Raw genomic sequence first — 27,533 nt, forward strand, 5'->3', positions numbered from 1 at the left:
GTCAGTTCCTGAAACGGCAAGACGCAGGAAAGCGGTAAGCTGGAAATGATGCTAAAATGAAAAATATTATTTTAGACATGAATTTTGTGTGTTGACATGATGTCCTGGCCATTGTTTTGATAGCAGTACATTGTGCCTTCTGCTAATGTTAGCTTTTAGCTCCTAAGGGACAGAACACCTGCATGTTTTGAGTATTTATTACATTAATAGATTGGTGTAGTTTTGTTCAGTGATGTTCTTGAATAGATTGAGGCCTTGTTTGCTACGAGTGTTCATTCATATTGTGATGACATTTATATTTTAAAAGGTATTTGACATGTAGTTTGTGTAATTTTTTTTCCAACATACTACACTTTGCCATGTAATTTGTCAGTGTTAATAATTATTAATTAATTTGTTAGTGTTAATATTTGCTTATTCAAAGGCACACAGGTGACACCAAAGTGCTGTGATGTTGGAACCAACACTTCAACAACTGTTGTCTGATATGGAGGAAGAAATGACACCAGTATGGAGACCGCCGTTTGGGAATGCTGTGCAGGGTAAATAGCTGTGTAGTGTCAACTTCTATTTACGATATTGCTTTTCCCATTTTAAAATTGTTTATTAGATTAGTTTTGTGTGCCGCTTTGAACTTAAAAATATAATTCTCTTCCACTTTATTTAATCAGGTTTTACCTGGCAGTACTGCATCTTAATGAAAAGGCTCAACATCTGCAAGCTACTACCTCATCTGAAATGTCTTTCTCCAAGTTGGGAGCAGGAACACCTGAGTACATCAAAACCCCTGAGACCTTCAGTAAGTCTTACTGCATTAAGTCACTAGTAGTATGCTAACTTGATTTCTATAAATCAAAATCATATCGGTGTTAACAGTAGTAAAAAAATAAATACATTCTTACACCACAATAGCAAAGTAAAGTTCTTATGCAGAGCAACAAACATGAATCAAAGCCACTTAAAATTTTTTATAAAAAAATACATTCAGTGTCACCTTGAACAACAGCGTAACCAAATAGAAAAAGAAAATCTGGACTCTTTTCAGGGTCAAATGTTGCATGTTCATCTGTGTTGTGCAAAGACTGAAAAAGAATCATCTCCTCAATTTGTTTGACTTTTAGTTCTTAGAATTTGACTCGCTCTTGAAAGGCAGGAACTATCGTGAAATCTACTGGCAGTGCAATCAGTCATGAGGATGAAATCAGCCTGACACAACGTCACTGCGGGCGCAGGAGATAATAGGGATTCAGATGCTGGTAATTAATGCTACAGTAATGAAGGTCTGGGGGGGTTCTGATTATGCGACACCATGTCATGTCTGACCTTAAGTGCATCAGAAATCATAGGAAAAACATCATGAGATTTTCAAAGGAGTTAATGTGGACTAATGCCCTTAAGGTTATGTCATAATTATGGATAGGATCTCAGCTTCTTGACTTCTAACATCTTCATTTAATCATATTAGAGAAACGTGTTAATTCTACATTTATTCATCCACCGATAAAGATTAACCAACAGATTTTTTTTTTAAGACCAATGCTAATGCGGGACAATAAATTTATAAATCTACAATGTATATCACAATACATCAATATGTTATCAATAGATAATACGTCTTACAGACTATTCACTGAATTCTGATACAGAACCGCACAGCATTCTGTGGGATGCAGGAGAAAGAGGAAAGACTTTATACACGCAACTTCTCATGGTGAAAACTGGGGGTAACACAGGGAAAATCGTGTCACCAGTTTTGCCGTATTTCTGAAATTTAAAAGAAAAAGCTAATAAATATAAAGTACTGAAATTGTGATGCTTTTTTCAGCCATATCATCCAGCCCTAGCCAATGGCAATTAGTTTTGACATCGATCCCTGATATGTGCTGCCAAATTTTTTGATTTTTGATTTTTTTGGTCTGATTCTTGAAGCCAATGTTCTAGATTTTTAAAACAAACTCAATATCCACTGAGAGCTGATCATTAGGATGCTTTCAGCTGTTAGTGCTTATAAGGCACACAGTTTGCCTTAAGAATGCAATGATTACAATTTTTTTTTAAATAACTGGTGGACAGAATGATGCTGTTCAAAGTTCACATTAGCATTATCAGCTGTTATGTCTTCAGTGTGAAGTTCAAACAGTTAAACATAACTTGCGGTCAGGGAATCCACTCCAGAAATGTCCCAGTACATTCACTGTAATCATCTCATCTTTTGTTGTTCAAGAGAATTTTCTTTACAATCAGCAATGGAACAAAACGCCATTTTTTTTAGCTTGACCATTCAGTGTGCTGTTATTGCTACCTCTATGTTTAGACATTTTGGTGGACTTCACTTAATCCTTCACTTGCAGCCTTTTTGTCAATATCTGTCTAATGCACCAATACTGCCAGCACCTCTGGCCTATGTAGCTCTCTTGTGCATTTCAGTAGATCCATGCTGGCAAAATACTAACCCAGGTATGTTTAGCTTCTTGCTGTTTTTTGTAGCTGCAAAGTATTTTTAGCAGGTTTATCCATACCTGCTTGTCTTCTGATTATGCACCGAACAAACAGCAACTTATGCATCGCTCCTCACATCTGGTGTGCATGACTAGACGGCTGTTAATGGACACAAACGCTTGTCTGATACGATTGCAGGGATTTCCAATTTGGCATTTGTAAGAGTGACATCTGTTGTGTGCATTGCAGGTAAAAGTCAACCTATGGGACATTTAAGACAGAAAATGGGACAAATCAAACTGTTATTATACAGGATGTCCCAACTAAAACAGGTCAGTTGGCAATCCTGTCGGCCTTACAGAAAAAGAATACAAACAAGCAAACTGGGGACAAATTTAGGATTTATTAGTGTGAAAACAGCAAATATAACACAATGCAGTGAAAAGTGTGCACATATATAACTTGCAAAGCGTCACTGCAGTGAATGACTGAACTCAGTATAAACTGCCTTCACAGACTTCACAGAATATCTCTGACTAAACAGCGTGTTTACCAAACTACTTGGGTGCTGTATTCAATCTGTAGCTTTTTGTTCTGAAAGACCTTTGCTCTCATGTATTTATAGTGTGCTTCCTAATTCCAAATCCCCTCACATCACGCTGGTAAGCATGAACTGACTGCCCTACAAACTGAGCACGCATGAAATATTTAGCACGAAACAAACTTTTCCTCGCAGCTTTGAAACTGAGGAACTTCCTTTTCAGTCTGGCTTCACGGGTCAGTTGAAGGCTGTTACTCATGTCTGCGCACAGAAGTTGTTGATACACCAAACTGTCACCTCTCGCACAAAATGATTGACTGATAAAGAGGAGATGGGTGGCAAAGTGTCTGGCTTGAGCTCTTTTAATGCGTAATGTATTTATGTTGCAGCCTGAGCTGTGCCTCCTCATCTTCAGATCCGAATCTGCCAGAGCTCTTCTCCATTTCTGACACACCGTTACGTAAAGGCACCTTGCATGCAGAGTCCAATTAATGATTGTACTCGCCTCCACAGCGGATGAAGAAAAGGGATTTGCCAGAAAATCGAAGCACAGCTTCAGATGAAGTGTTTCAGTATCTATAATTTTGTGTCTATAGTAGCACTGAATACTCAGGAAAACCTTGTTAATTGGTAGCTTTAATTGCTGCCAAAGGACTACATTGTTAGGACTCCTTCCTCACAGGAGGCCCAATCCAATGTTGCCATTCTCTAATCAACCTAACGTGTGTTTTGGAGACCACTGGTGTCCCTGGAGAAAACCAGCACCTTCATAGGGAGAACATGGAAACTCCAAGAAAAAAATGAATTGACGAAGCATGCCAACCCAAGACTTAGGTGGAAACAGCAACAGCAGCTAAACGCAAATAAGGGCTATTTTCAGATTGACCAATTAACCCTGGGATGCATGTCACAGAATAGCAGCTGATCCACCTGAGATCCAATTATCAAACCACAAATAAATGCACAGACAACAAAGAAAATCAAACTAAAATTTGACCAAAAGAGGAAAAACGATCAAGAGAATCTCAACAGCATGTTAAAGGACATTTGAAGTGCCGACACGGTATTAAAAAAATTAAGCAAGTACAGGAAGCTAACTAGAGCTCACATTTTTGATTGGAGTCATTTAGGATGCAGTCTAGTTACATTTACACTTATTTTTTCTGTATGAGAATTTCTACAAGTAAACCAGTCATGGAAATTTTAGGACCTCATTAAACTTTTCCAAAAGCAGATTTCAAATTGGCACTCCAGCTTTATACCATTAAAACAGAGGGTGAAATGCTTTTTTACTTCTCCTGACAAATTAATTGACGTCTCAATATGTTTGCTGCTCCATATGTTCCACTTGATGTTTCTGTGTATTTTTACTCAAAACTCTTTTGTAAATTTCATAATCTCATTGGTGGGATTTTCTTTAATCTGTGTTCAAATGCTTTCTAGAAAGCTTTAAGGCACCTAAAGTGGTTTTAAGGCACTTATTACATGTCACAAAAGAAAGTTCAAAGCAACAAGAAGGACTGCATCAACAATAACCATACATGTTGATGAAAATACAAGATACATGCAAGTTTTAGTTCAAATGTATGTAAACCAATTAATACATTTCTTAAGGTGGCATTTCAACATTAATGAGGTTATTAGGAATACAGAACTTAGTTATTCAAAATAGAATAGGTTGATTCTAATTAGGAAATATGAGTTGTATAAAAAATATCCTTAAAATGAATTAAAAAACCCTTAAATCTGTCTTAAGCAGTGAGTATTATTAGTATGTTGCAGAAAACTTGTGGAGTTTTGATTCCTCCACTGAAGATGATTGGACCTGGATGAAGACTTCAGAGGAGCTTCACTGCTGCTCTAACTTTACCAACAAGCATCGAAGTTTATCCACCAACACTGCAGAAGTACAAAGAAGTTTGGATTATTCGACTGAAAGTTCATTAATGATTAGTGTTCATCTATAGCATCTCTGAAACATAACAGCATAACCTAACACAGCAAAAACCACGATGATTACCCACCTCCAGCAGATGGCCTTTGGATGCATTCATAGCCTCTACATTCATCGATCAGCTCTTTCAGGGATTCGGGGCATTGACGGGGAACGGGTTCTTGATAACCCTCTTCAACCACTTTTACATGAAGGGTGTCCGTATTACCATTATAATCTGGAAAGTGAGGAAAAAGAAAAACTTTAAATTCAAGCATGTGTTTCTTCTATATTACTTTTTAAACAGTTCAGGAGCATGGATCCATTTGCCAATGGATGCATGTGCAAGGGCTTGAACATCAAATGGCAAAGTACAATGGATGGAGTAATTGCTTAAGGGTAAACATTAAGGATGTAATGGCACACAAAAAATCATGGGTTAAGTCATGGCTTAATTTTATTATCATGGTTTTGTTCAGTTTGCTTCTTTCAAGAGAAATTTAAAAAGTAGCTATTGTAGGACTTGACTGTAGATTTGGTAATTCAGCTAGGCTCAGTAAAATGTATACAGTGACACAACGCTTTGATTTGATGCACCTTTCTTTCTCCTCAAACTGAAAGTCCTTAATGGTCCCAAGTAGCAGAGTACAGTGACAGCTGAGAGTCTGTTCCGTTTGATTTTGGTGTCACTTTTTAATGTTGTGCTGCACAACATTGCATTGCACTGTTAGTTCTGCACATAAACATACTGCATGTATTTAGTCATAAAATAAAATAACCTTTCTATTGTCGATTCATACCAAACCAACAGGGCCATACTATAGCAGATAGTTCCAGTATGAATAAATGTACTGGTACACTCCCTGAAAACCATCCATTCAGCAGAGTGTTACAAGGAGCCCCAGACTTCCCTCTGCCCAGCCAGCTGTGCCTTCTTAGTATTATAACCATTTTTTTTTTTATCTCGTAGAACTTATACCTCAGCCTATATCAGAAAAAACTTACCTTTTATCAAAGAATACCTGCACTGGTACCTTAGTACCAACTTGTCTACTATCCACAGTTATGCAGCTCATCAAACTTTAGACAGTTTTTCCCTAATCTGTTAATCAAACAGAGAAACACTTTGGACCTCCAGTTGCTATATTGTTTAATTTATAATACACTTTGATTTCATTAGTAACTCATAATGATGTCTCCTTTATCTGCCTATGTCTCCTTTGCCAAAATAACTTTAACTTTCACTGATTAATAATGTTTTTATACATTTTATAGGAATCCTTTGATGTAAGAGTGAGGGATCTTATTCAGATTCATAGATTGAGGTTTATATTAAAAACTAAACGACCATTATTGCTTAGATCTGCTTTCATCTTCTGAAAAATAGTCGAATCCCCTCGATTTTGGTGGTATAATTTGCACCCTGACGACAAAATAAACATGGTAAGCAACTTGACAGTACCTTATGATCTCTAACTACATTTTCACAATTCATCATTTTAAATAAAACGATTGTATCTCCAAAGGGATTTGGGCCAGGACAGCATAATTTTCACCCAAACGTCCATATAAAGATCCCTTGGTGTTTGAACTGGGGCATTCATTTGCCTATGGTAAAATCTCACATACTTCCTCTTATGTCATTACAATTAAAAAATGTAGAAATAAAAATGATTAGAATGACTTGAAAAAATTGAGATTGTCCTTGTTTGTCAAAGCAGATACACACCTGAAAATGGCTTCTTCTGAGTTGCAATTTCCCATATTATGATTCCCAAGCTGAAAAAAATCCGATATAAAAGCGTTACTGTGGATGACTTAAGTGTTTTTGGAAAATCCTAAAGATGTTTGGAATATGTAGTCGGTTGAGCAGCAGTCTCATGACACTGACCTGTATATCTCACACTTTTTGCAGTAGTGTTTCATGCCCCATTTTAGCATCTGGGGGGAGGAATAGCACAGAGAACTGATGTCTTTGTCCTTACGCTTATTGACCGTTGCATTTCTCAGTGACGTCTCAGTTTGAGCCAGTTCCAAACCGCCCAGCTGGAAAGAAGAGCAGTGTGAGAAGTGTGGAAGAGTTGCCATGGAGTGATCGCAGGAGGCTTTAGCTTCACTACCTTGACTCTGTAGTTCTCATCCACAAAGAACTTTTTGCTGGTGATGTCGGTGTGAAGCTTACTTTTCTGCTCCGTCTGATGCAGTCTAGGAGAGGTTAATTCAAACATCTGAATCTTAATTTCAGCGTCAAACCATTTTCAGTTTGATTAGCTAGGGTGACCATATTTTGATTTACAAAAAAAAAAAAAGAGGACAATTGGCCCAATTCTGCAACAGAGTGACAAAAATCATTATTAGGGATGCTTGATTTATCAATATCAACAATAGAATTGTTGTGATGTTAGCCACTTCTTAATATATCAGTATCGGACAAAACTAAACAAAACTGGGCTGATATGAACAAACTGCGTTTATTACTATCTTGGTACCTTTTGTATTTCAGGAGGGTGAGGAGGTTGGTCATGTGGTAGCATTTCGGTCATGTGGTAGTAATACTGATGCAGGATTGAGGGGTGTTTAACTGAAGCAGAAAAGCAGTGAAGGCAGTGCTTTTCTGTGGTGCGGGAGCAAGGATGACTGGGTGTAGGTGCAGGTGGGGACGAGGAGGCTTGTTTGTGGGCATCTTAATGGCATTGAGGTGCTGTTTAACCTTTTGCCTCGTTACATTCACAGTCCTGAGAAGGGCCTGTTCTGGTGGCTCAGTGGGAGGTTGGGGCCAAGAATTGGCTCAAAACTGCAACGGTGCATGATCTTATGATCCTCTTTAGAAATAAAGCTAAATGATAAATAAGATAAAGCAAAAATAAATGTCAGATAATAAATAAAGGTATTATTGACTTAGTGGAAAAGCTTGTATACTGGACTCGTTATCAAGATGTCAAATCTCTTCCACTGTTGTTTTTGTGTTGGGAACCTTTGCCAGATCATGTACCACATAGGGAATGATTAATGTTTTTGTTACCTATATAGTACATTAAGAAGTAGAGATTTTTGTTTGGTTCTGATGCAACCTTGAAGTAAAAAATCTACCATTATGTATGTTGAAAATTGAGCAAGGTTGGGTTGAGGTAATTAAGTATGTTTATGAATATGTTTAACTGTGTGGAAACTTGCAGCTTGCTTGGGGATACATCTGGGTATCGTTTCCAGATTCTACTTAGATTAAATAACAGCTCAAGAATAGTGGGACAGATAAGGATAGTGGATTAGACGGGGTTGTGGCTGGGACACAGGTGTAATAAGATCTCCTTTGACCTGTTTTACTATGATAGTGGAAAGTAATAGCGTCTACCGTGGTATGTGGGGTTGTGACTTAACTGTGTGTAAAACTTTGTAAGCCTCTACTGTTATTGTTTAAGGCTAAGTTGATTTTACAACTGCCAGTTTAGTTGGTAACTTCTGAGTCAAATTTGCAGTGGGATTTGGCTTGGGTCAGGCACGGTATGGTTGGGACAGTATGAGGATTCAGTAATAAACATTATAGTAACCCTATTTGGTGCTGCATGTAAACCATTTGTGGTATTCCATCATCTCTGCAACACATCTGTTCATGTAGAGTTCACTGTAGAACCACTCATCATCCCTGATGAGTGGTTCTACACTCATCAGTGTAGAACCACTGATGAGTGTTCTACACTGATGAACTTATGTTCTGCAGAGATTTTCATGCTCACTTTCTCAGATAGAGATTCAGAATTCTGAAATGTCACAGCTTAAGACTGAGGAACTGATTATATCCTAAGGAGATCAAACATTCATGTCAAAAATGTCAAAAACATACAGTGCCATCATACGCCATATTATGTTAGAATGTGGAGTGCGTCTATCACTCTCCCCAGTAACACAGATAGTTACTGGCGAGGAGAGACAAAATTGAGAGCCATTAAACCAAGCACTGTTTTGAATGACTAGTTAAAAACTTCTGTCCAGTGTTCTTATGTTTTGTGAGCTTTGTCTGGGCAGCGTGAGAAAGAAAGCAAAAGTTGAGGCTCAAACCAGATTTGTGAGAGTTGGAAAACCTTCACGAGCTCTACACCAGAGAATTTTTTCATCATTCAAACCAAAGACAAGTAACGTTTTCTGGCAGACTTACCGATAAAGACCCTGCGCTGCATCCCGGCACATGCTAACTTTCCTGGTCCAGGACAGGTCACGTTCAGAGCTCAGAACGTCTCGGAGACTTCCTTTCTCACAGTACTCCATAATGATGAGGTACTTAGTTTTAGGAGCTGCAGGCAGATAAAAGATTTGCTATTTTTGCTTTTTAGATAATCCTGATCTGTGCATGCATCATTACTTACTGTCCTCATCCAGGATGCAGATGCCAAACATTCGCAAGATGTTAGGAGACTCGAACCTTTTCATGGTTTCAACTTCATTTTTGAACTCAGACTTTATCTTCCTACAATTGACAAGAATGTTTACTGTAATTAAGCGTTTGTAAAGAGATGCTTTTGTCATACACATATCACAATTCTTTCCAAATCTACAGCTTTACAAAAACTATAGTACCTTGAATTAGTTTTTATTTCTGAGGTCTAGTTAAAAACAAAACAGAGCTTGTCAGCTTGATCAAATCAAATTTATGACCCATTATTTTAAATCTTGTCTAGCTTCTTGTACTTTGGCTAACCTCCCAAAACCACAAAACAGAGAAAAAGGTTTAAGAGAAACATAAATATAGTTTCTGGAAACGGTCAACATGTGACCTAAAATATCGGAAGAAAATTAGCAAGAGTTACAGTAGAACAGTAAATTTGGTCAATATTAGTTACTATAAAAGCATCCTAATGCTGTTATTATTCCTGTGTTGTATATCATGATTTAGAGAAACCGTGGCACAGACTTTGCAGTGGTGTTCAAATTGGTGAATATCTTGGCGGCCACTGTGAAGTCCTTGAATGTTCCTCTGTAGACCTGTGGGGCTTGGTCTGTCAGGTTGTTCAATTCGTCCAACTTTGGAATACAGAGTTCATCTTGTTTAATTACTCGGATGTCCATGGTAATGATTTTTGGCTTCTTCACTGAAAGAAAATGGAACAACACATTAATTACAACGTTCCAAAGTAGATGGGCGTTGTACGGGGGCAAAAACTTTTACTTGAAAATATCAAGGGAGCTCTCTAATGTGAAGCTGCACATTGAAACGATTAAAGTATGTAACGTTGCAAAAAATATTTTCTTTTTACATATTTGTTAAAACTGTCACTATGTCAAGTATAGTATGAGACGGATGATTTGTGGTAGAAAATCAAGCTCTTAGCCTCCCYCTTGCTCTGTGCTACTACAGCATCCTCCCAATAGCACAGCTTGTCATGAATGCTCAGGCTATTAAGCATGGCTGTCAATGACGGTGAATAAACAGTTTTCCTGTAATGGCACAGAACTTGTTTCTCTGTCATCAGTACATTGAACAGTGAGTACATGAGCATGATTGACTGCAATAAGACCTTCCTCCTGGCTCTGATTAGTTGCTTTTGACCAGATGGCAATAACAGCACAGGGAGGAGGTGGAGAAGCTAGACTCCCCTCCCCCCCCCCAAGATTCTATATTGTCACGACAGTTTTGACAAAAATGTAAAAAAAAAAAGAAATTTGAAAATGTATATAGTGCAGCTTCAAATAGACTAATCATGATGAATAAACTATTGGAAACATATTTGTCTCTAAATATGTTATATGCAGAACAACTCATGTGCCATAGATTTAGCTTCACATGGTTCAAATTCTGGAAAACAATATCCTCCTGCTATTCTGTAATGGCACCTTTTGCTATCCAATTATTAATTCGTTAATACAAAAAACAGTCAGTCAAATTAGTCTTATACTGCATTAATGATAAGTCAAGCAAAAAAGGACTGGGCTTTTCAAATGTTATAAGTACAGTTTTTTGTTTAGCTGCTGATGCTTCCTTTGCTACAAATGATCTCAAGGTATGCTGTTATCATGCCTCAGGCTAAAATATATTTTAAATAGGAATTGAATTGTTAATTTGCATCTCTTTAGAGTATTTATATCGTATAAAAGTCTGGTTAAATAATTTTGCTCAAGCCCTATAAGCAACAAATTTGGATTAGACTTTTTTCAGAGCTGTTGGGATGGGTGTGACATTCGTTGACAAAATCAATGTTGTACACTGTGATCCATCATTCACTCACTACCTCAGCACTTAGCACATCACACCATTTAGGTCAGTGAAAGGAAGGTAAAATATTTGTTTCCAAGGAATTGGATGATGAATTATCATGAAGGGCTAAACGGAACAGTCTCATCATGACAACACAGTTGTAATATTTAACCATACATTTTATTTTATAGCTGAGATGCTTGTACACACTGAAAATAAACCGAGTAGATCTGTTTGGTGTGCCAACATTATTTTCATTTAAATGACCGTGTACTCACACATCTCCACGACGTGAGCGACATTGTTTTTGACATCTTCTAGATCTGCTCGCATGGTCTCCACATATTCCATGTATTCCACGAGCACTGAGGAACAAACAAAAACTGCTGTAATGATGCACCCAACACTACTAATGGATTATCACTTCAACTCATTTGCTTTCTTAGCCTAACGTTTGGAAAAATTTGGAAAAATTGGGAGAAAAGTTGGTGTGTGGCCATGTGTTGTCGTGGTTAGCTGATTACAGTTCTGCTTTGCTATCTAATGAGATGAGTTATGAAAAACTTTTCAGAGTTCCCTAAGTGCTCTAAAACATGGAAGTTGTGTAAGTAAGAGGAGGATGATGTAATGCCAAAATATCTCTTCTCACTTCTGTTTAATTCTTTTTCATCTTCCTTCCGGTCCTTTTCGTCTTCCTCCCTTATGAAGGCCCTCTTTAGCAGCTCGGTCATTTCACTTCCTTGCTTTAGTTGCAGAGCTATAGTCAGGTTTTGGAAACTGTCACTGAGGCGATCATTTACCATTTGGAAGTCCCCTGCATCGCTGCTGGTCTTATATAAACGTGACATCCAGTTTGATGAAGTGAATTTCTCAATTAGTCCAAAAGCTGAGTTGAGGATGGTAGACAATTCCTCGAGGGTTTTTGTCACCTCTGCAGAGAGCTGGGCTGCTTCTGTGGAGTCGATTGAATTAACCACCCTCTCCAAGGCTTTTACTCGCTCCCCAACACGGTGACATTGCTTTTTATTGGCCTTCGCTTTCTCTACTAGTTTGTAGATCCCAACAGCAGTGGACAGGACAGATTTCAGGGGGTTAACGATGTCCATGACTGGCTGAAAAGGTAAAGAGACAATGGTTTTAATAACCAAAACAAATCATAAGATCCCTTTCAGTGAAGAAGACAGAAGAAACACACTTGCAAATGCATATGAAAACGGAAGAGCTAGGACAGTAGCTTTTCAATTCCCAAGATAAGTTTTCATACCAGCTTGGGTACATCTAGGTTGGTGCTGGATGACCAACACTGACCAGTTAATTCTCTTAGAAAACTGTCACTAATGCCATCTCCACAATCTTGTCTATGATAGACTGCCAACATTTTTCTTCCCCAAAATTACTAAAGCTGGAACTTAATTGAACATTATAATAGACTCATGTTCAAGGTTGCAGACGATAGGTAAGACGTTGTTGTCAGTTGCTACGGCAATGAGTCTGTGTGTAGCTTGGCTGATACAGAGGGGAAGAAAGAAGAGGCTTTGAGTTGTACTTCAACGGTTTTTCACTTTGCTGTGGAGCATAGCACTGAATTCATAATACCTACATTTCCAAGTTTCATTGAGTTAACAGAATTATTCTACCACAGCAGCGTTGCTATGGATGGCATGTAAAAGAACAGTCTTTTTGCCCTCCAGCATTGTCTGCATGCGCAAAATTTCTGTATTTAAACAAAAACATGGAAAATATCTATATTTGTAAATCTGATTATGATTAAGTCGGTGCCTCACCAGCTGTGAACCTCACCACACGTCACTGTTTTGGAATGCTATGTGATATTCAAAACGTTCCTCATTTAAACACTTCTAGTTTTCATTACATCTATTCACCAAACATGCAGACGATTTCATTTAATTTAAAATCTGCAAAGTAACTTCTTCAGCATCAGCAAGCAAGAAGTTAATCTTACACATTAGAGTAGATCAAAAAGCAAGAAAATAAGCAGTACCTTTCAGAGGTGGCAAATGAGTTGCTAACGTGGACTGTGCTTTTCAGGAAGTGTGCTGTGTGAATGTGGAGTAAGCACCATTTCCTGCCCGGCAAGAAAATCGAGAAATGCCTTGGCTTTATTTATATACATATACATGTGTATTTAAAAGCCCAAGCAAGTGATTGCAATGTGAATAAGTGCTAAACCACACACAAATGAGGTTCAGGTTTATTCAAGCTCCAAAGTGTTTATTGCAATATTGCCTTGTAGCTGAAAAAGTCCTGGGGGTGTGGGGAGGGAGGGCAAATATTAATAAATAAAAAAAATTGCAGCATCAATGATACACAATCATACAATAAGTTGTATGCAAATTGGGGAGTTTTGTTCGATGGATTACAGATGGCGAAAACTCCACCTTCCCTCTTTCATACTGTTGTCTGGATCATATACCGGCTCACTGTTAAGGAATGCACCCAGTGCATTTCCTGTATATGTCCCTTAAAGACCCTCCCCTACAGGGAGGGCCTGTAGCTACAGGACTATAATAATAGGCCTGTAGCTACAGCACCTACCTAAACATGTGTGCGATGAAATCTTTTTTGTCATACGTCTCACTTTTTTTTCTACATTTTTGCAAAACCAGAAATGTGACTCAATTAAAGGGGCAGAGAGAAGGGAAAAGGAATGAAAGAACTTGAGACCATGTATATATTTGAGTACATCTGTCTCTGTCACTCTTCCCAAAATAGATTATTTCTGGCTTTCTCTTTATCAGACCATCTTAGTTCTTTTTGCCCCTCTCCCTAGTGTACTTCAGTTGTCTGTGGTTTTTATCCTGCCAGTTTAGGTGATTGGAACCTAAGTATCTTTAATAACCCCACCTTCAGTCATTCTCCTTTGGCTAAAACATTCATCTTCACCAGATTTCACTAATTGTTCAAATTTCTATTTAAATACAAACTGCAATTTTCCATGACTCCAGCAAACCTGTGTTTATGTAAAAAGGTAATTCCCTGGAGTCCAACATGGTGCGGGGGCCTGTGTTTATGGCACACCACTGAGTTTAGGAACCAAACCTGTCAGGGCTTTTTCTATTTCTCTTTCTTGTTTTCTAAACTGTCAGCTAAAGGGCCACTAAATCTGTCAAAAAGTAAAATTGCAAAAAGTAAAAGAAAATCATAGCATCACAGAAAAGTAAGTTGGGTTTGAACAGTAGAAGGACAGTGGAATGGCTTCACTATTTTTGTAACTACAACAAGCAGTATTGTAGTTTATCCAGCAACACTACAGAAGAAAGCAAAAACAAGACACATACTCTCAAAGATGCCCGCCCACAGCCTGCCCATGTTCCTTCCTATATTCTCTCCTACAATATTGAGGAACAAACCGTAATGAAGATGCTCCCAACTGGGGTAGAACCGAAACATACATTAACTGGTTAGAGTGAGATTTGACAAAAAAAAAGCGGCATTAATGGACTGTGGGAGGAAGCTGAAGTACCCAGCGAGAACCCACACATGCACTGGGAGAGACCAGGCGAGGATTCGAACCCAGGACCTCTTTGCTGCTTGACACCCACTGTTCCACCAGGTTATCGCTTGGTGACTTGTTTTTGTGAGCACTAGGGGTTCTTTGTTACTGACTTGGCCTTCTTGCACAGAAAACACATTCCTCATTACAGCAGCCCCGATGGAGGTTTCTAATCCATGCAGTCCTCACAATTTATTCCTGGATTAATGGCAGTGGTACAGCAGCGGGAATGAGGACAGTATGTTGTGAACCTGTTTATGAGTACAGATGATCTGTGTGCCTTTATGATCTTCTACTGCTTCACATGAGAACACAGACAAGGCACAGGAGCAAAGATTCAATTACCAATTACTTAAGGTGCTTTCATCAAGGATCTTTCTGATGTCCATTTTTAAGTCTGTGTGTGTGTGTGTGTGCGCGTGTGTGTTTGTTTGAAGGGGTCAAAGGCAGATGCACTGACGCACATCTTTTAAAAAACAACAGTCGAACAGGGCTCTTGTGGCAGTATAAACTGGCCAAGTCTGGTCTTGAGTGTGTTTAGCCATGAGTGGGCTTGTGGTCAGCCGTTTGAAGGACTTAATTACCTTGTTGTGGTACATGCGCTGACCTCATGTTGCTATGATTAGCCACTGCGACGCTGCTAACCATGACTTCAGTACTTCTGAAGATCATCAAGTCAATATTAGATCATTTTTCTGCACTGACTCCTCGTCCCTCCCTTTGTTTTGAAGTGCTTTTAAAGAGGCTGCATTATGTATTTTTCCAGGCACCCACTGTCATTTTATAGAATATACTTTATTGTTCCCCAGGGGAAATTTGTTATGGATTGAAGGGTGTATATTGCAAAGTGGCAGCTGCCCAGACAGAAAACAAATACATATAAAATTGATATAAACAGCTAGAAACACATCCACAACAGTGTAAAAAAACAAGAACACCCAAAGCCATTGCACACCTTACAAGCCTCAACATGCCATTTATGGTTTGATAAAAATGTTGATGGAGGAGGGTACAAGAGTATTTAAACTGTTCAGTTTAGTTTTTGGGATTCTTTACCTCTTACTGGAACGTAAGAGCTCATATTCCACGTAAAGGATGTGGGACGGATCCAACAATATCCTCTGTGCCTGCCTGAGCACAGAGACCTTTTCGAGTCTCCATAGCAGTCCGTACAAGGTGCTGCAACATGGATTTAGCCTGAGTGGAAAGATTGCAGAACCATGTAATCTGATAATGCTCTCCATCACTACTTGGTAATATAAAAACACAATGTTCTGACTGACCCCAAACATCTTCAGTCTCTGAAGACAAAAACAACCTTTTCTGGAACCAGCAGCACACATGGTCACTCCAGTTTTAGAGGTTCGCCAGATGAATACCCAGATGGCTATAAGAAATGACCAGCTTTATCTCTTCCCTGTGGATGGACAGTGGGGTACGATGCTAACCAACGATGCTAACATGAGTGGTAGGATGTTAATGGTCAGATAATTCTTATCACACCACTGAACAAATATATTTACCTCTGTAAAGTAAATATGATTCATATGAATCATATTTCAAACGTAGTTAGTAAGAGCAATCGTGTAGGGCAACCCTCAATTAAAAAATAGACAGTTATCCTAAGTGGCCGCTTTGTTTCTTCAGAATTGATGCTTGACGTGTGACCAAAACAAGTCTGATCTTTTGACAGTACCCATACTAAATGTACTGATTATTGTAAGAGCACAGAATTTTCTTTATAGATAGGAATTTATACATAGCATCTGAATCTAATGCACAACATAAAAATTTATGTAAAACCAGTCAGTTTGATCATGAATTTTGTGCCTTTAGAAATGTCTCGCTTTACAGTCTTCTTCAGGACTGCATATGACAGACCAATGCAAAGTCATAAAGTGTACATAAGTTTTACAGTCAAGCTACTGCTCATCACTTGGATTTCGGTTTGGACTTTGACTTGCCCATCTCAACATGATGCGGTTTTTATCTGATGCTACAGGTGTGACTGTTTGTTTAGGGTAGAACAGCTGTATTTATACTGATTCATATGAGGGTAGAAGAGTAAAGAAGGCTGGATGAAAATGCAGCCGGCTGTTATCTACAGAACGTTTAACATTTTGCTTTTAAGTTCTGTGTGTTACTCATGTTTTGTTTACAGATCGTTTCAGGATGCAAATACCTTACACTTACTATGCAATTACCTCCATGGTTCTGCGCTGACAAAGCCTCAATCCTCTGAGTGCCTCCGACTACCTGCTGCATCTCCACTCAAGAAACAAGAAGGAAATGCATATTGAGACAGGCAGCAATAAAAGGTCAACCCAGAACAATGCCATTTGGTGTATTCACACCAAAAGTCACTGTCCTGTCTGACATGCTAGCATATTATTATGGGAGTCTCAAGCTAATGCCCTAATAGAGAAAAAGGGGAGTGGCCTTTTGTACATCTGGTCATTTAATATTTGCAAACTGTTTTGAATATTTCTTGGTAAATGACCTGCATTTGTAGAGCACTTCATCAAGACAGAGGTGTCCAAAGCACGTTACGCTACATTTGGTCATTCGTACTGAGTCACTCACTGATGGGACAGACTTGCAGAGGCCCTTCTGAACAAGACCAGTTTTTAATTAGCTGTGCATCTAGCTGCACAAAATAAAGGTTTATTAACAGTTTTATGACAAAAGTTTGTAGTTTAAAATACACAAACACCATAAAGACAAAGTAAATCACCTTTTGAAAATTTTTCAGAATGTTCTGAGGGTGCGTAGTGCAGTCGCATGGATACAAGGTAACTTGATAAACAGTAGGAAATAACAGCTGGCAACTGATGACAGCTCTTATCAGATGTGGTCCATTTCATTTAAAATAATGCTGGCATTCCTGCAGATAGCACTGCCTTGTTACTGTTCTGTAAACAATTGGTTGAGTGATGGATTAGCTTTGGCCTGCAGCATGAGAGATTAAAGCGCCTGTTGCATGCCTCTGAAGTTACTCTACAGTGCATGTGTTTAGTGTTGCCTAGACTTTCATAATGTAGGTCAGAGCAGGCATAGATATGCAAGGCTAAAATGGCTTTAATAAGCCTCAAATCATGTGCTAAGTGAGTACATAAATGGGAGTGAAAAAGTTCAGATGAGAAAAAAAAAATCACTCAGAGGCTTTGTTGGAAAACTGAAAAGCTGAATTTTTCAGGATAAAAGGTAAATAAATAATGGAGAGCCTTTACAAAGATCCCAAGGCTCAGATTTGAATGGTTGTTTCAGATGGTTAGATTTGACAACACATACAGATCATAACATGATTTGTATGTTGCTTTGATGTTTTCTCCATCAAAGCATAATTTTGTTTGTGGCTGAGCATTCAGTGGATCCGGCTTTGAAGCAAAAGTCTCATTACCGTAAAACTATGGCTGTTTCAGGGTTGCAGCATGGCTTCTGCAGACACGAGAAAGCGAGAGGGAAGCTGAAGGGAAAAAAAATAAAATAAAACTAATAGATTTTTGTTTTATATAAAGCAATTGTTTGCACTAGTTGCCTTTAATTGACAGTAATCTTACAGGAAGGGGAAAAGACGTACAGCAAAGGAACTGTAGACGTTAGTTAGCTACATCAATGTCTATAGCTTCTACATGTGAGCTGCCCACTCTAACCACTGTGCCACACGACACCCCCTAATAACTATTCTAGAAATAATTTTTTTTAATTTTTGGATATCATAATGTCCAATCTGTTTTTCAATCATTATTGTAAAATATAGGCGAAAATGACCAATTGAAATGCTATTTGCTATGCTATTGTTGGCTCAGTTGTATTCAATTGCTCTTCAAGCTAGCATTAGCCAGCATCAAAAAAATGATTAAAAGAATTAAAATCAGAAAGCATGAGGCAGCATGTATGCTAAATGAGTGTAGTAATTATTGGATAGTGAATAAAAGTGGAAAAAACATTCTAAACATTGACGTTTCTATATTTAGTAGCATTGCCTGTGAGTTAGCAGTAATGCTAAAGCACACCAAGACAATATAATTGCTAAAAAAAATACAAAGCATGTTATGATGTCTCTGGTTCTCAATTTGATTCTGCTTATTTACCTTTGTTACCATGGAGTGCTCCAGCATAATTCACAATAATTAAATGATCGTCAGCAATCAATCAGTAACTTTGAGTTTGCCATTCCCACCCGAGTAAATATCTGGAGATGATGGCTTCACAGGCAAGGCCAGGATATCCTACACACCACGTGCTAATGTTTTTATCTGGCTAACCTTGATTGTTGGAGAACACTCCACCCTCAGATAATGCTGCAATAGTTTTTGAAGTGGAAAATGTCATGAGTGTGGTTTGTGGTGGTGAGAACAAACGCAGAGACCCAGGTTGAGATGAAGATGATAAATTTAATGATGATTGTGGCTCAAAACAGTCCAGATCAGGCAGCACGGCAGAGACAATAGCACACAGCTAAATACCGGTAGCAACTGACAAAAGACTGAACATGGAGCAAGGTCTGACAAAGAGTTAGGGTAACTAGACACACCTGGGAAACAATTAGGGAGGAGACAGGACTCACAGTTCTGCAATTATGCAGAATAAATATGCTTATAGAAATATCTGCCACCAGGGGCACCACATTGTGAACTTCATGGTTCTGAGGAGTTTTGATTCTGCTGTGTTGAGGTTAGTCAAGTTCCTACATCTGAATCTGTTTCCCCTGGGCAACAGTGTTGGAAACTCTTCACAGTTTTTCTTGATGTAGAATGGTCGTATTTCTCTAAGTTTTAGTTGACTTTTGAAGAGACTTACTCGGTCCAGTTCAGAACCTGCTAAGTGCTTGAAGTTCTAGTTTTTATGTTAAATTTACAAATCCCATATATTGACCACCCACATTACTTAACAGGAACTTCACTTTTAAGATGTGAAGAAAAGGTAAAATATATGTAAATACACTCTAAAAGCAGCACCCCATAATAAGACCCCTAATCATTCAATGACAACGTTGCTATGTCTGTGTGTGTCTCTAAACGGACCACTGACATACATTAGTCTCACCAATTATCCACTTTCACAGGCCAGCCTGAGACAGACAGCAGAGATATTTGAGTATAATGGATTCTGAGAAGTTATTTAGCAGAAAAAAATAATTTCCTTTCTGAGAAAGTCTGCCATTTTTCCAGATACTAAGTTGTTATGTTACTCTGCAGATGGTTAACATGTATTCTGGTTAATGCAACCCAAATGCATTGTGTTTTCCCACATTAGTACTCCAAGGTGAATTGGAAATCCTGTCACTGCAGTGATGTTGCATATTTGAAAGTTTCCAACGTTAGCAATATAAGACTTGCATCTATTCAAGCCGATCTATGTTTTCGCATCCACCTGAATAATGTGTAGTTGCGCCACTGTGTAAGAGTTGTCAGGCATGAACCGTGTGTGTCGTGATCCGTCTTTCTGTGCGTTTGTTTTTCAGTTTTTTCTATGTGATCCTGTTCCTGTCTCTGCCTCTTCCTTGTTGATTGTCCCAGGTGTGTCTAGTTCCCCTAATTACTCCCTGTGTATTTAAGCCCACCTGTTGTCTCTGTCCTTTGTCAGATCCTTGTCATTTGTCAGTATTGTCTCAGTCGTCACAGCTGAACTGTATAGTCCTGTGACGGCGTTAACACAAGTTAAAACCAAAGTGGAAATAAAAACTATGTTCAACCAAGAGTACAAATTATGAACTCTATATCAATAAGTTTAAATAAAGATGGGCAAAACTGCAATTTTATAAACAAAAAGTGCAAAGTATCAAAAACACACTCTTAAATAAGACCAGATGCCTCAACAATCTTTAAACAGATCTGTAGCTGGTCATCCAGATTCTGAGCAAGAAATATCAATATGTTGAGTTTGTGTGGTTTAAGGCAGGATCTCTCAGGAGTAGCAATGTTTCCAGCTGTGCTAAACATTCTCTCTGAACTGGTGCTTGTTGCACAAATACACATGTATTTTTGAGCCAAGTTTGCCATCAAAGGATATCTTCTTTGATTGTCACGCCACCACATCAAGGGATCTCAAGAAGCATCAATAGCATCTTCTTGAAGGAACTTGGTGAGTTCTGCATCAGCCTGCTCTCTTTTTGGATATGTCGCCTGTGTCTGGCTTGTGAGTTTAGCTCTTCTGTTTTGAAGAAGGTCACTTAGCTTCTTCTTCTTGGTGGGTGGGGAAGCTGTAGATTCATCTTTGTTTCCTCCAGCAGCTTGGCTGCAGTCCTCACCACTTACACCTTCCTCACTTACTTCTGGCCCTTTTAATTCCAGTAGTTCTTGCACCAGCTGATGTTTGACGTCATCCAATGACCCTGCCTCCTCCATGCTGCCACGGTATCTTGGATCCAGTATGGTGGCCTTTGTCAGGAGGGCTTGGATGGCAGGTGAGCTGTATTTTTAAGTCAGTATCTTGGATATGCTTTGTTTAATACTGGCAGTCAGTGTGCTGTCATCAGGGCCTGGAGAGACAAGTTCGCCTTTAATCAGTTCCAGCACAGGTTTAACAGAAGACACTGTGACGTATGTTTCTCCTGAAAGGACATCTGTAAAATCAGCCAGTGGTTTGATTGCTGCGTTGATGGATTCCAACACTGACACATCCTGCCAGTTTGGGTTGAGATGGCTGTGCTTTCTGTCTTGAACCAGGACTCGTCTTATGGCTGGGAGTTGCTCCAACACCCTCAATCATCATCTGTTTAGTGCCCCATCGTGTGACAACATCCTGTGGGATATTGGAAATGTTTTTATTATTTATTAGGTTACTCAATTAGGGTCAAACTTCAGCAGTGACAGGTAACATAATACTCCCCTTGTGCCGACAAGTAGAAATAACACCAAAATGACTCTAGCAAAATATATTACTATATTAGAACAGTACTATTTATTGATGGTGTATTTCAACTTCTTTAAAGAAGTGCTACTTTTTACATTTTTACTAATTCTCCTTAGTAATTTCTGTTGTTGTATGTAAAATTATTGCCAGACAACAGTCTTAATTATATGGTCTTAATTTTATAGCATGTAGATTCCACAGGTCTCATGCTATAAAAAAATGAACTTAACTCTCAATATTTTGAGTTACAAATGAATGAGTAAATTACTTTAAAAAAATTACTCACCAGAATGAGATTGTGCTGAGGGAGATTAGCTTCATTCTGTGTCTTCCTCAGGTCTCTTTTTAAGGAAGCTCAGGTTGAATGTGCTGACCAAACTTTTACAGAGTCTTATGGCCCGTGCTGTCCATTCTTTGTCACTGTCTAGGCCATGGGAAACAGCAAGGTGGAGGTTGTGGCCAAAGCAGTTGAGCCATGGCCAGCCAAGATTTCTTATTGCAGCGACAATGTTCGGACCATTGTCTGTTGTGATGCAGACCAGTTTGTCCTCATCCAGTCCCCAGTTTAATAAAGCAGCTTTCAGATTTTCCCCCAGGGTGTCAGCAGTATGGTTATCCGGGACATATCTGGTCTCTAAACATTTAGAGTGCAGGGTCCAGTCAGCACCTATATAGTGAATGGTCAAGCTCATATAAGGGGTCATATTTGAACTTGACCACATATCCGACGTAGCAGAGTAAAATGAAATGTCTTTTATCTCCTTCCTTATGTCCTCTTTAATACTGTTGTACAGTTGTGGAATTGCCGTTTGTGATATGTATGTTTTTTCCGGGGATTTCGTACCGTCTATCAAATGTTTGCAGCATTTTTCGAAATGCCAGCTTTTCAACTATTTTAAATGGGAGCATCTCTACGCTTAATTGCGTAGTTCGCAATTGAGCGAACTACGCTGTCTGTGAGCGCGCACCACTTTGCGCTGTCCTTTTTGTATGCTGCCTGTCAATTAATTGCTTCAGTCATGGTGGACTGTTGCGAACTTGAAGACGGAGACGGGCCACCGATTTTACTTTTTGTCCCCAACTGTAAAAAATTCGCTGGATGGTTGTGCTTTAGGTGCATGTGCAAGTTTGTTGTATTACTGCTCTTTGTTGCTACTGTTTTATAGCAAATGCGACATACCGGCTCGCAAAGGTTCAGCGGTGCGAATCGGTCATTTGGTTTGAATCCAAAATACTCCCACACTGCTGCAGTTGTATTCGGCTTTGAAACCAGTTCCATTTCGAGCTTTCCCCCAAAATCAGATGGTGTTTCTTTACCTTGCTAACTCCTCACGGGTGCTAAAGCTGCAGAAGTACAAAATGATGCGCGCGCTGACTACCTGATGCAATAGTCCGCTCCTCCCCACCTCCCTGATTATTTTTTTTCCCTTCCCAAAAAAATGAGGAAGGGAAGGGGCCAGTGGAGAGCACCAGGTTTGAGCTTTCTCATCCAGTGTCATGGAAAAATGCAGGGAGAAATGATAATGCCGATAAATTAAATGATCCCGATAGCTATTTTTATCGTGCGATTAATTGATTTATCGTTTATCGCAACAGGCCTAATGAAAACAAATTTACTTTCCAATATAAGATCAAAATGGTCCCACACTGCGGAAACATTTCCTTTGAAGCTGCTCCATAGATGACAATGTAAAAAAAAAAAGAATTTGTTTGGCAAATGCTTTTGACAGATTTGCTTCCTTATAAACACAGTTTGGCATCCAGTGTCATTTCGAAACAGTTCCTGTATTGGTCACGTGACTTGCTGAAACCAATACGCGCACCGTCACGGGTGTTGGTCTATGGGCTTCACTATCAGCCATCATCATCATCACCTCTCAATCTGGGTCCTGCCTGCGTTCACTCTCACCACCTTTAACCACATCATGACAATGTGGACCTCTCAGATCAGCTGAGACCCGCTCAGTCTGTGACTAGAACTGTTCAAGGTGAGGCAGGATTTGGTTTATACGCCTCAGCTCTGAAACAAACTCCTAGAACACCTGAGAACATTACTGCTGCCTTCAAAGTTTTATAAATTAGCTCAATTTCAAAATGTGTCATGATACTATGACATACAAAAAGACTGTTGGGGCAGCCACAGGTTTTCTGAGGTGTCAAGTAAAGTAAGTAAAACTGTATATTCAGGATCTTTCATTATGTATTGATTTAGTGTAATTGTATGGGAATTGTCGGTGTCAAGTGTAAACAAAACAGTTTAACTCGCACGTCCCTGGGGAGCCCCTAACATTGACTGTGACAGTGGAGTTTTGTTAAATTTAACCATGTGGAAGAAGCATAGTAGTGAACCAAAAATGAGGTTTACTCTGTTTTGGATTAATTTTGTTACTAAAATGTCCACTTGAAATTGAATTGCATGCAACAAAAAATCCCAAAATGAATAGTCTTGCTTTATATCCTTCTGCTCCTGGTCCCTGCTTCGGCGTTACCTTTGTGTTTGTTTAAACTGCCGTTTTGACATTTCTTCCTTTTTATGTGACACTTTACTGTGATGCACACTATTATTGTTGTATTTCATACGTTTAATATTTTAGTATGAATTTTTTATAAGCTACTTTGTATTGCCTTGTGTGTAATCAGAGCTACAAACTTGCCTTGCTTTATTCCAAACAACACTCGGTATATGCATCAGCGAATGACGCTTTGTGAATGATATTAACTCTTTAGAGTTGTGACAAGACTTGAAATTTCATTTCTTTGTTTTTGCCAACAGATGTATAACATATTGCTGTTGGTGTAGCACAGTGCTTCTCAATTCTAGTCCTCAGGCCCCCCTGCTCTTCATGTTTTAGATGTGCCTCTATTTCAGAACAGCTGATCCAAATTATTGCATGACCTCTTCTGCAGTCATCAGGTACTGCAGAAGCCTGTTAATTTCCCACAGATTCAATCCAGATGTGTGGCAGTAGCTGAACACCTAAAACATGCAAGGCAGGGGGGCCTGAGGACTGGAATTGAGAAACAATGGCGTAGCGGTAATGTGGGAGCAGCTAAAAAAGCAACTACATATATTCCTCGTGAATAGTTTGGCCAGACTGCAACAAAAAGAGAAATGAAAACCAATCTCAGATTTTTGCATTTAGTAAGAAGTAAAATGCAGCTGGCATTATCCCTTGGGTCCAAGTTTTCTCCAGGGATGTTTTGTATTTCTCTGTTTGGTAGATTAATATTGGTTACCACAAACATTACTGGAATAAAATATGATTGTAAAACAGCCGCACATCCCATATGTCCAACAGTTGTAAAGGATGCCTATCTGATGCTACAGGCACAGCACAAAGAGTAGATGAGGGTGTGTCCAGCTTAATATCACAGGAGAGCTTATTAACTATTTACTGAGCATAATACTGACAACATGTGCCATGTGGTAGATGATTTTATCGCACAGTTCTGCAAATGTGACGCCAGTGTCCAATGTTCACTGTTATAGGTGTGGAAAGTAGCCTCTCTACGTCTGAATGAGTGGGAAAGAAATGCCGAGGCCACAACTCTGTGGCAAATACAGGTAAGAGAGGTTGGAAACAGGTGAATTACAAGAGGGCCGACTCTTTCTAGGAAAGAGCTTTTCAAACAGATCAACCAAGGATTGCAGCACTCAATCCTGGAGAGGGGTTTTATTACCGATTGCTCAGAGTGGTGAGCCTGTCTGATCTGGTTTGCTTTTACAATGCCTTGTAAAGCTCAGAGGTGCAGAGGGGATAAGAATCACATCAATGATTATGTAAGAAATTAATTATTCAAAGCTATAAAGCTGCATCTCAGAAGCCTTTTAGAGAGCAGAGCAAAAGTATTCCCACTTTTACCTGTCTTTTTTATTAGGATTTGGGATAATAGACTAACACAAAGCAGAGCATTGTTGTGAAGTCCAAGAAAAGAATAAATGGTTTATAACATTTAGAGTTCACATTCAGAAAAATGTGTGCTTAATTTTCCCTTTGCTCTGATTTGCTCTAATTTGTTTTGCACTGTTTAGATTTATGTATCTAAACAGTGCTAAACTAGGCCACTCTAACACTGGTGTTACAAGATGAACTTCCAGCACTTTCTAGAGTTTAGATTGGACGGACCCCAAGCATGTGGACGTCATGTCTGAACCTGATCCAACCCGACTAATTGAGTCTAATTGGAGACCTGAGCCTAAAGTAAAGCTGACACCTTATTTTAACCTGCTACCAGTTTGAAGGACTTTCAGACCTCTGACTTTTCTCTTAGTATTGTAACTTCCCCTGTTGTTAGCTTTTGTTAAACATCTTCCAGCTCCATTTTGCCACTTATAACCACAGGGTGAGAACGAAGCGGAGTTGCATGCAGTGCGCTGCGCCTGTATACAGTCCAACTTCTGTTCCTTATTTTCTTTCTTTCCTTAACAGGGTAATTTACCTCTTCCTCTATTTAGATTAGAATAAGTATATCAACACATTGGGCTTTAATTATAGAAATACTCTAGCACAGTGGTTCTTAACCTTTTTTGAGGTACCGAACCCACCAGTTTCATGTGCGCATTCACTGAACCCTTCTGTAGTGATGAAATATGATTCCCCCACACCCAAAATCAAGACATAGGGGTGACCCAACTAGAGTCCAATTGGGTCACCCCATGTTCACTAAGTCTTCTTAAAAGGTAGAGTCTCTGAGAACAGTTCTTCAAAATATAGTCAATGTTTTCAGCAAAGTTGAGCTGACTATGCAGGAACGACCCAAGGTATTTAAAATTTGCCACAGTTTCAACAGGTTGGCCTTCGAGAAACTGGAACCACTTTAAGGTCTTGTTTAGATCATTTAATTAGCTCTACATTCTTAAGAGAATGAAAAATTAATAATAAAGACTGTGCGGTATTCTGATTTAGTAATGTAATTATATTAGTTGTGTTACCACCCCATGGCACTAGAGGCAGTAGCAACCCCGAAAAGATGCGACTAAAGAGCAGATTTAGAAGTACACAGAAAGCTACAGAATTTGGTAAAAACGGTGTGCTTTGCTGAATTAAAGACACAAGTTCAAATCCATGCTGAGAGTGGTGCTCCTTCAATCAGTGTTCCTCCACAGCACTGATTGGCTAAGCAATGTAACGTGATCCCCTGCAGCAAGTGATGGCAAAGCGGGGCGTCATCACGACTTTACACAAGTGTGTCTTTATCTCCGCGACAGAGGCTCCACCGAACCCCTGAGACCGACTCATTGAACCCCTGGGGTTYGATCGAACCCAGGTTAAGAACCGCTGGTCTAGCACAATGCCACGTCTGTTGCAGCCTCCGGTATCTTTTTATCCAGACCCTCCTGGATTTAACTCTACTCTTCAATGACTTATATGTATGTGGCCTTTTTTTAAAACTTCTCTCCAAACCATGATGTCGACATCGACAAAGGAGATTGTGTTCACGGTAAGGTGCAGTGTTAATTGTCTGTAGGTCAAAAGGACCAGAGAACCCCTCCAACAAGTCCTGTTATAAGGTCCAGGACTTGTAAGAAATTGTAGGCAAGACTTATGATTCAATAATGACTTTCTTTATTCCACTTATCCATTTGACATTTTGCCTCCACAACTGTTATCTAGCATATAAAATTCCAATAAAGTACTTTAATGTTTGTATAATTTCAAGGCACTTAATGAAAAGGTAGTTTTTATTTTTGGCTGTAGGATTTTGTAGATTGCTGGTTATTTGAATTCTCTATCTTACTGACTGCTGCAGAGGTCAGAAGATCTAAGGACGTGACAATGTTAAAATRTATTACTACTTTCACAAGACACTGTAAACACATAGAATACATTGTACTTCTTAAAATAAAACCCATGTTAAGAAGTACAGTACTGCATTTCAGCATTTCATTTAAAATACAGGTTTTCAGCAGAGGATTTTCTTTGTTTGTGCTGAACTCTTTCCATTTCAATGAAATTCAAATTTGTTTTGGAGACAGTTTCCTCACGTCGACCTGTTGTTTTCCTGACACGTAAAGAGCCAGGGAAATGCTGCTGCTAATGGGTACCGGGACATATGTTGT

The 27,533-nt window shown here is 39.0% G+C and overlaps 1 protein-coding gene and 1 long non-coding RNA gene across 2 annotated transcripts in view; one reads left to right on the forward strand and one right to left on the reverse strand.

The window, feature by feature from the left end:
- LOC103482057 (uncharacterized) overlaps nucleotides 1-27,533 on the forward strand; it is a 51,516-nt gene continuing 23,983 nt past the window's right edge. Inside the window, exons 1-3 of the long non-coding RNA XR_536385.1 lie at nucleotides 1-34; nucleotides 425-542; nucleotides 672-799. This is a non-coding gene — a long non-coding RNA (uncharacterized LOC103482057). The remainder of the gene's footprint in view (nucleotides 35-424; nucleotides 543-671; nucleotides 800-27,533) is intronic.
- On the reverse strand, nucleotides 2,824-13,157 carry LOC103482056 (mixed lineage kinase domain-like protein). Its single transcript, XM_008437968.1, has 11 exons — nucleotides 13,103-13,157; nucleotides 11,750-12,212; nucleotides 11,379-11,465; nucleotides 9,820-9,997; nucleotides 9,275-9,375; nucleotides 9,067-9,202; nucleotides 7,034-7,118; nucleotides 6,805-6,959; nucleotides 6,643-6,692; nucleotides 5,005-5,151; nucleotides 2,824-4,879 (listed from the first exon to the last, which is right to left on the reverse strand). Exons 2-11 carry the CDS (start codon nucleotides 12,204-12,206, stop codon nucleotides 4,830-4,832), a joined length of 1,446 nt encoding a protein of 481 aa, XP_008436190.1. The 5' UTR covers nucleotides 12,207-12,212; nucleotides 13,103-13,157; the 3' UTR covers nucleotides 2,824-4,829.

Source organism: Poecilia reticulata, linkage group LG19 (genome assembly GCF_000633615.1).
Source record: "Poecilia reticulata strain Guanapo linkage group LG19, Guppy_female_1.0+MT, whole genome shotgun sequence".
In the NCBI taxonomy this organism is placed as follows: Eukaryota; Metazoa; Chordata; class Actinopteri; order Cyprinodontiformes; family Poeciliidae; genus Poecilia; species Poecilia reticulata.

What these genes read in the sequence shown, in the direction of transcription:
- LOC103482056 (XM_008437968.1), bottom strand. Translation starts at nt 12,206, where the DNA reads ATGGACATCGTTAACCCCCTGAAATCTGTCCTGTCCACTGCTGTTGGG. An exon ending in CGCTCACGTCGTGGAGATGT is followed by an intron (nt 9,998 to 11,378) that starts GTGAGTACACGG and finishes ATTTTCTTTCAG; the next exon opens with TGAAGAAGCCAAAAATCATT. An exon ending in ATGAGAACTACAGAGTCAAG is followed by an intron (nt 6,960 to 7,033) that starts GTAGTGAAGCTA and finishes TCTTCTTTCCAG; the next exon opens with CTGGGCGGTTTGGAACTGGC.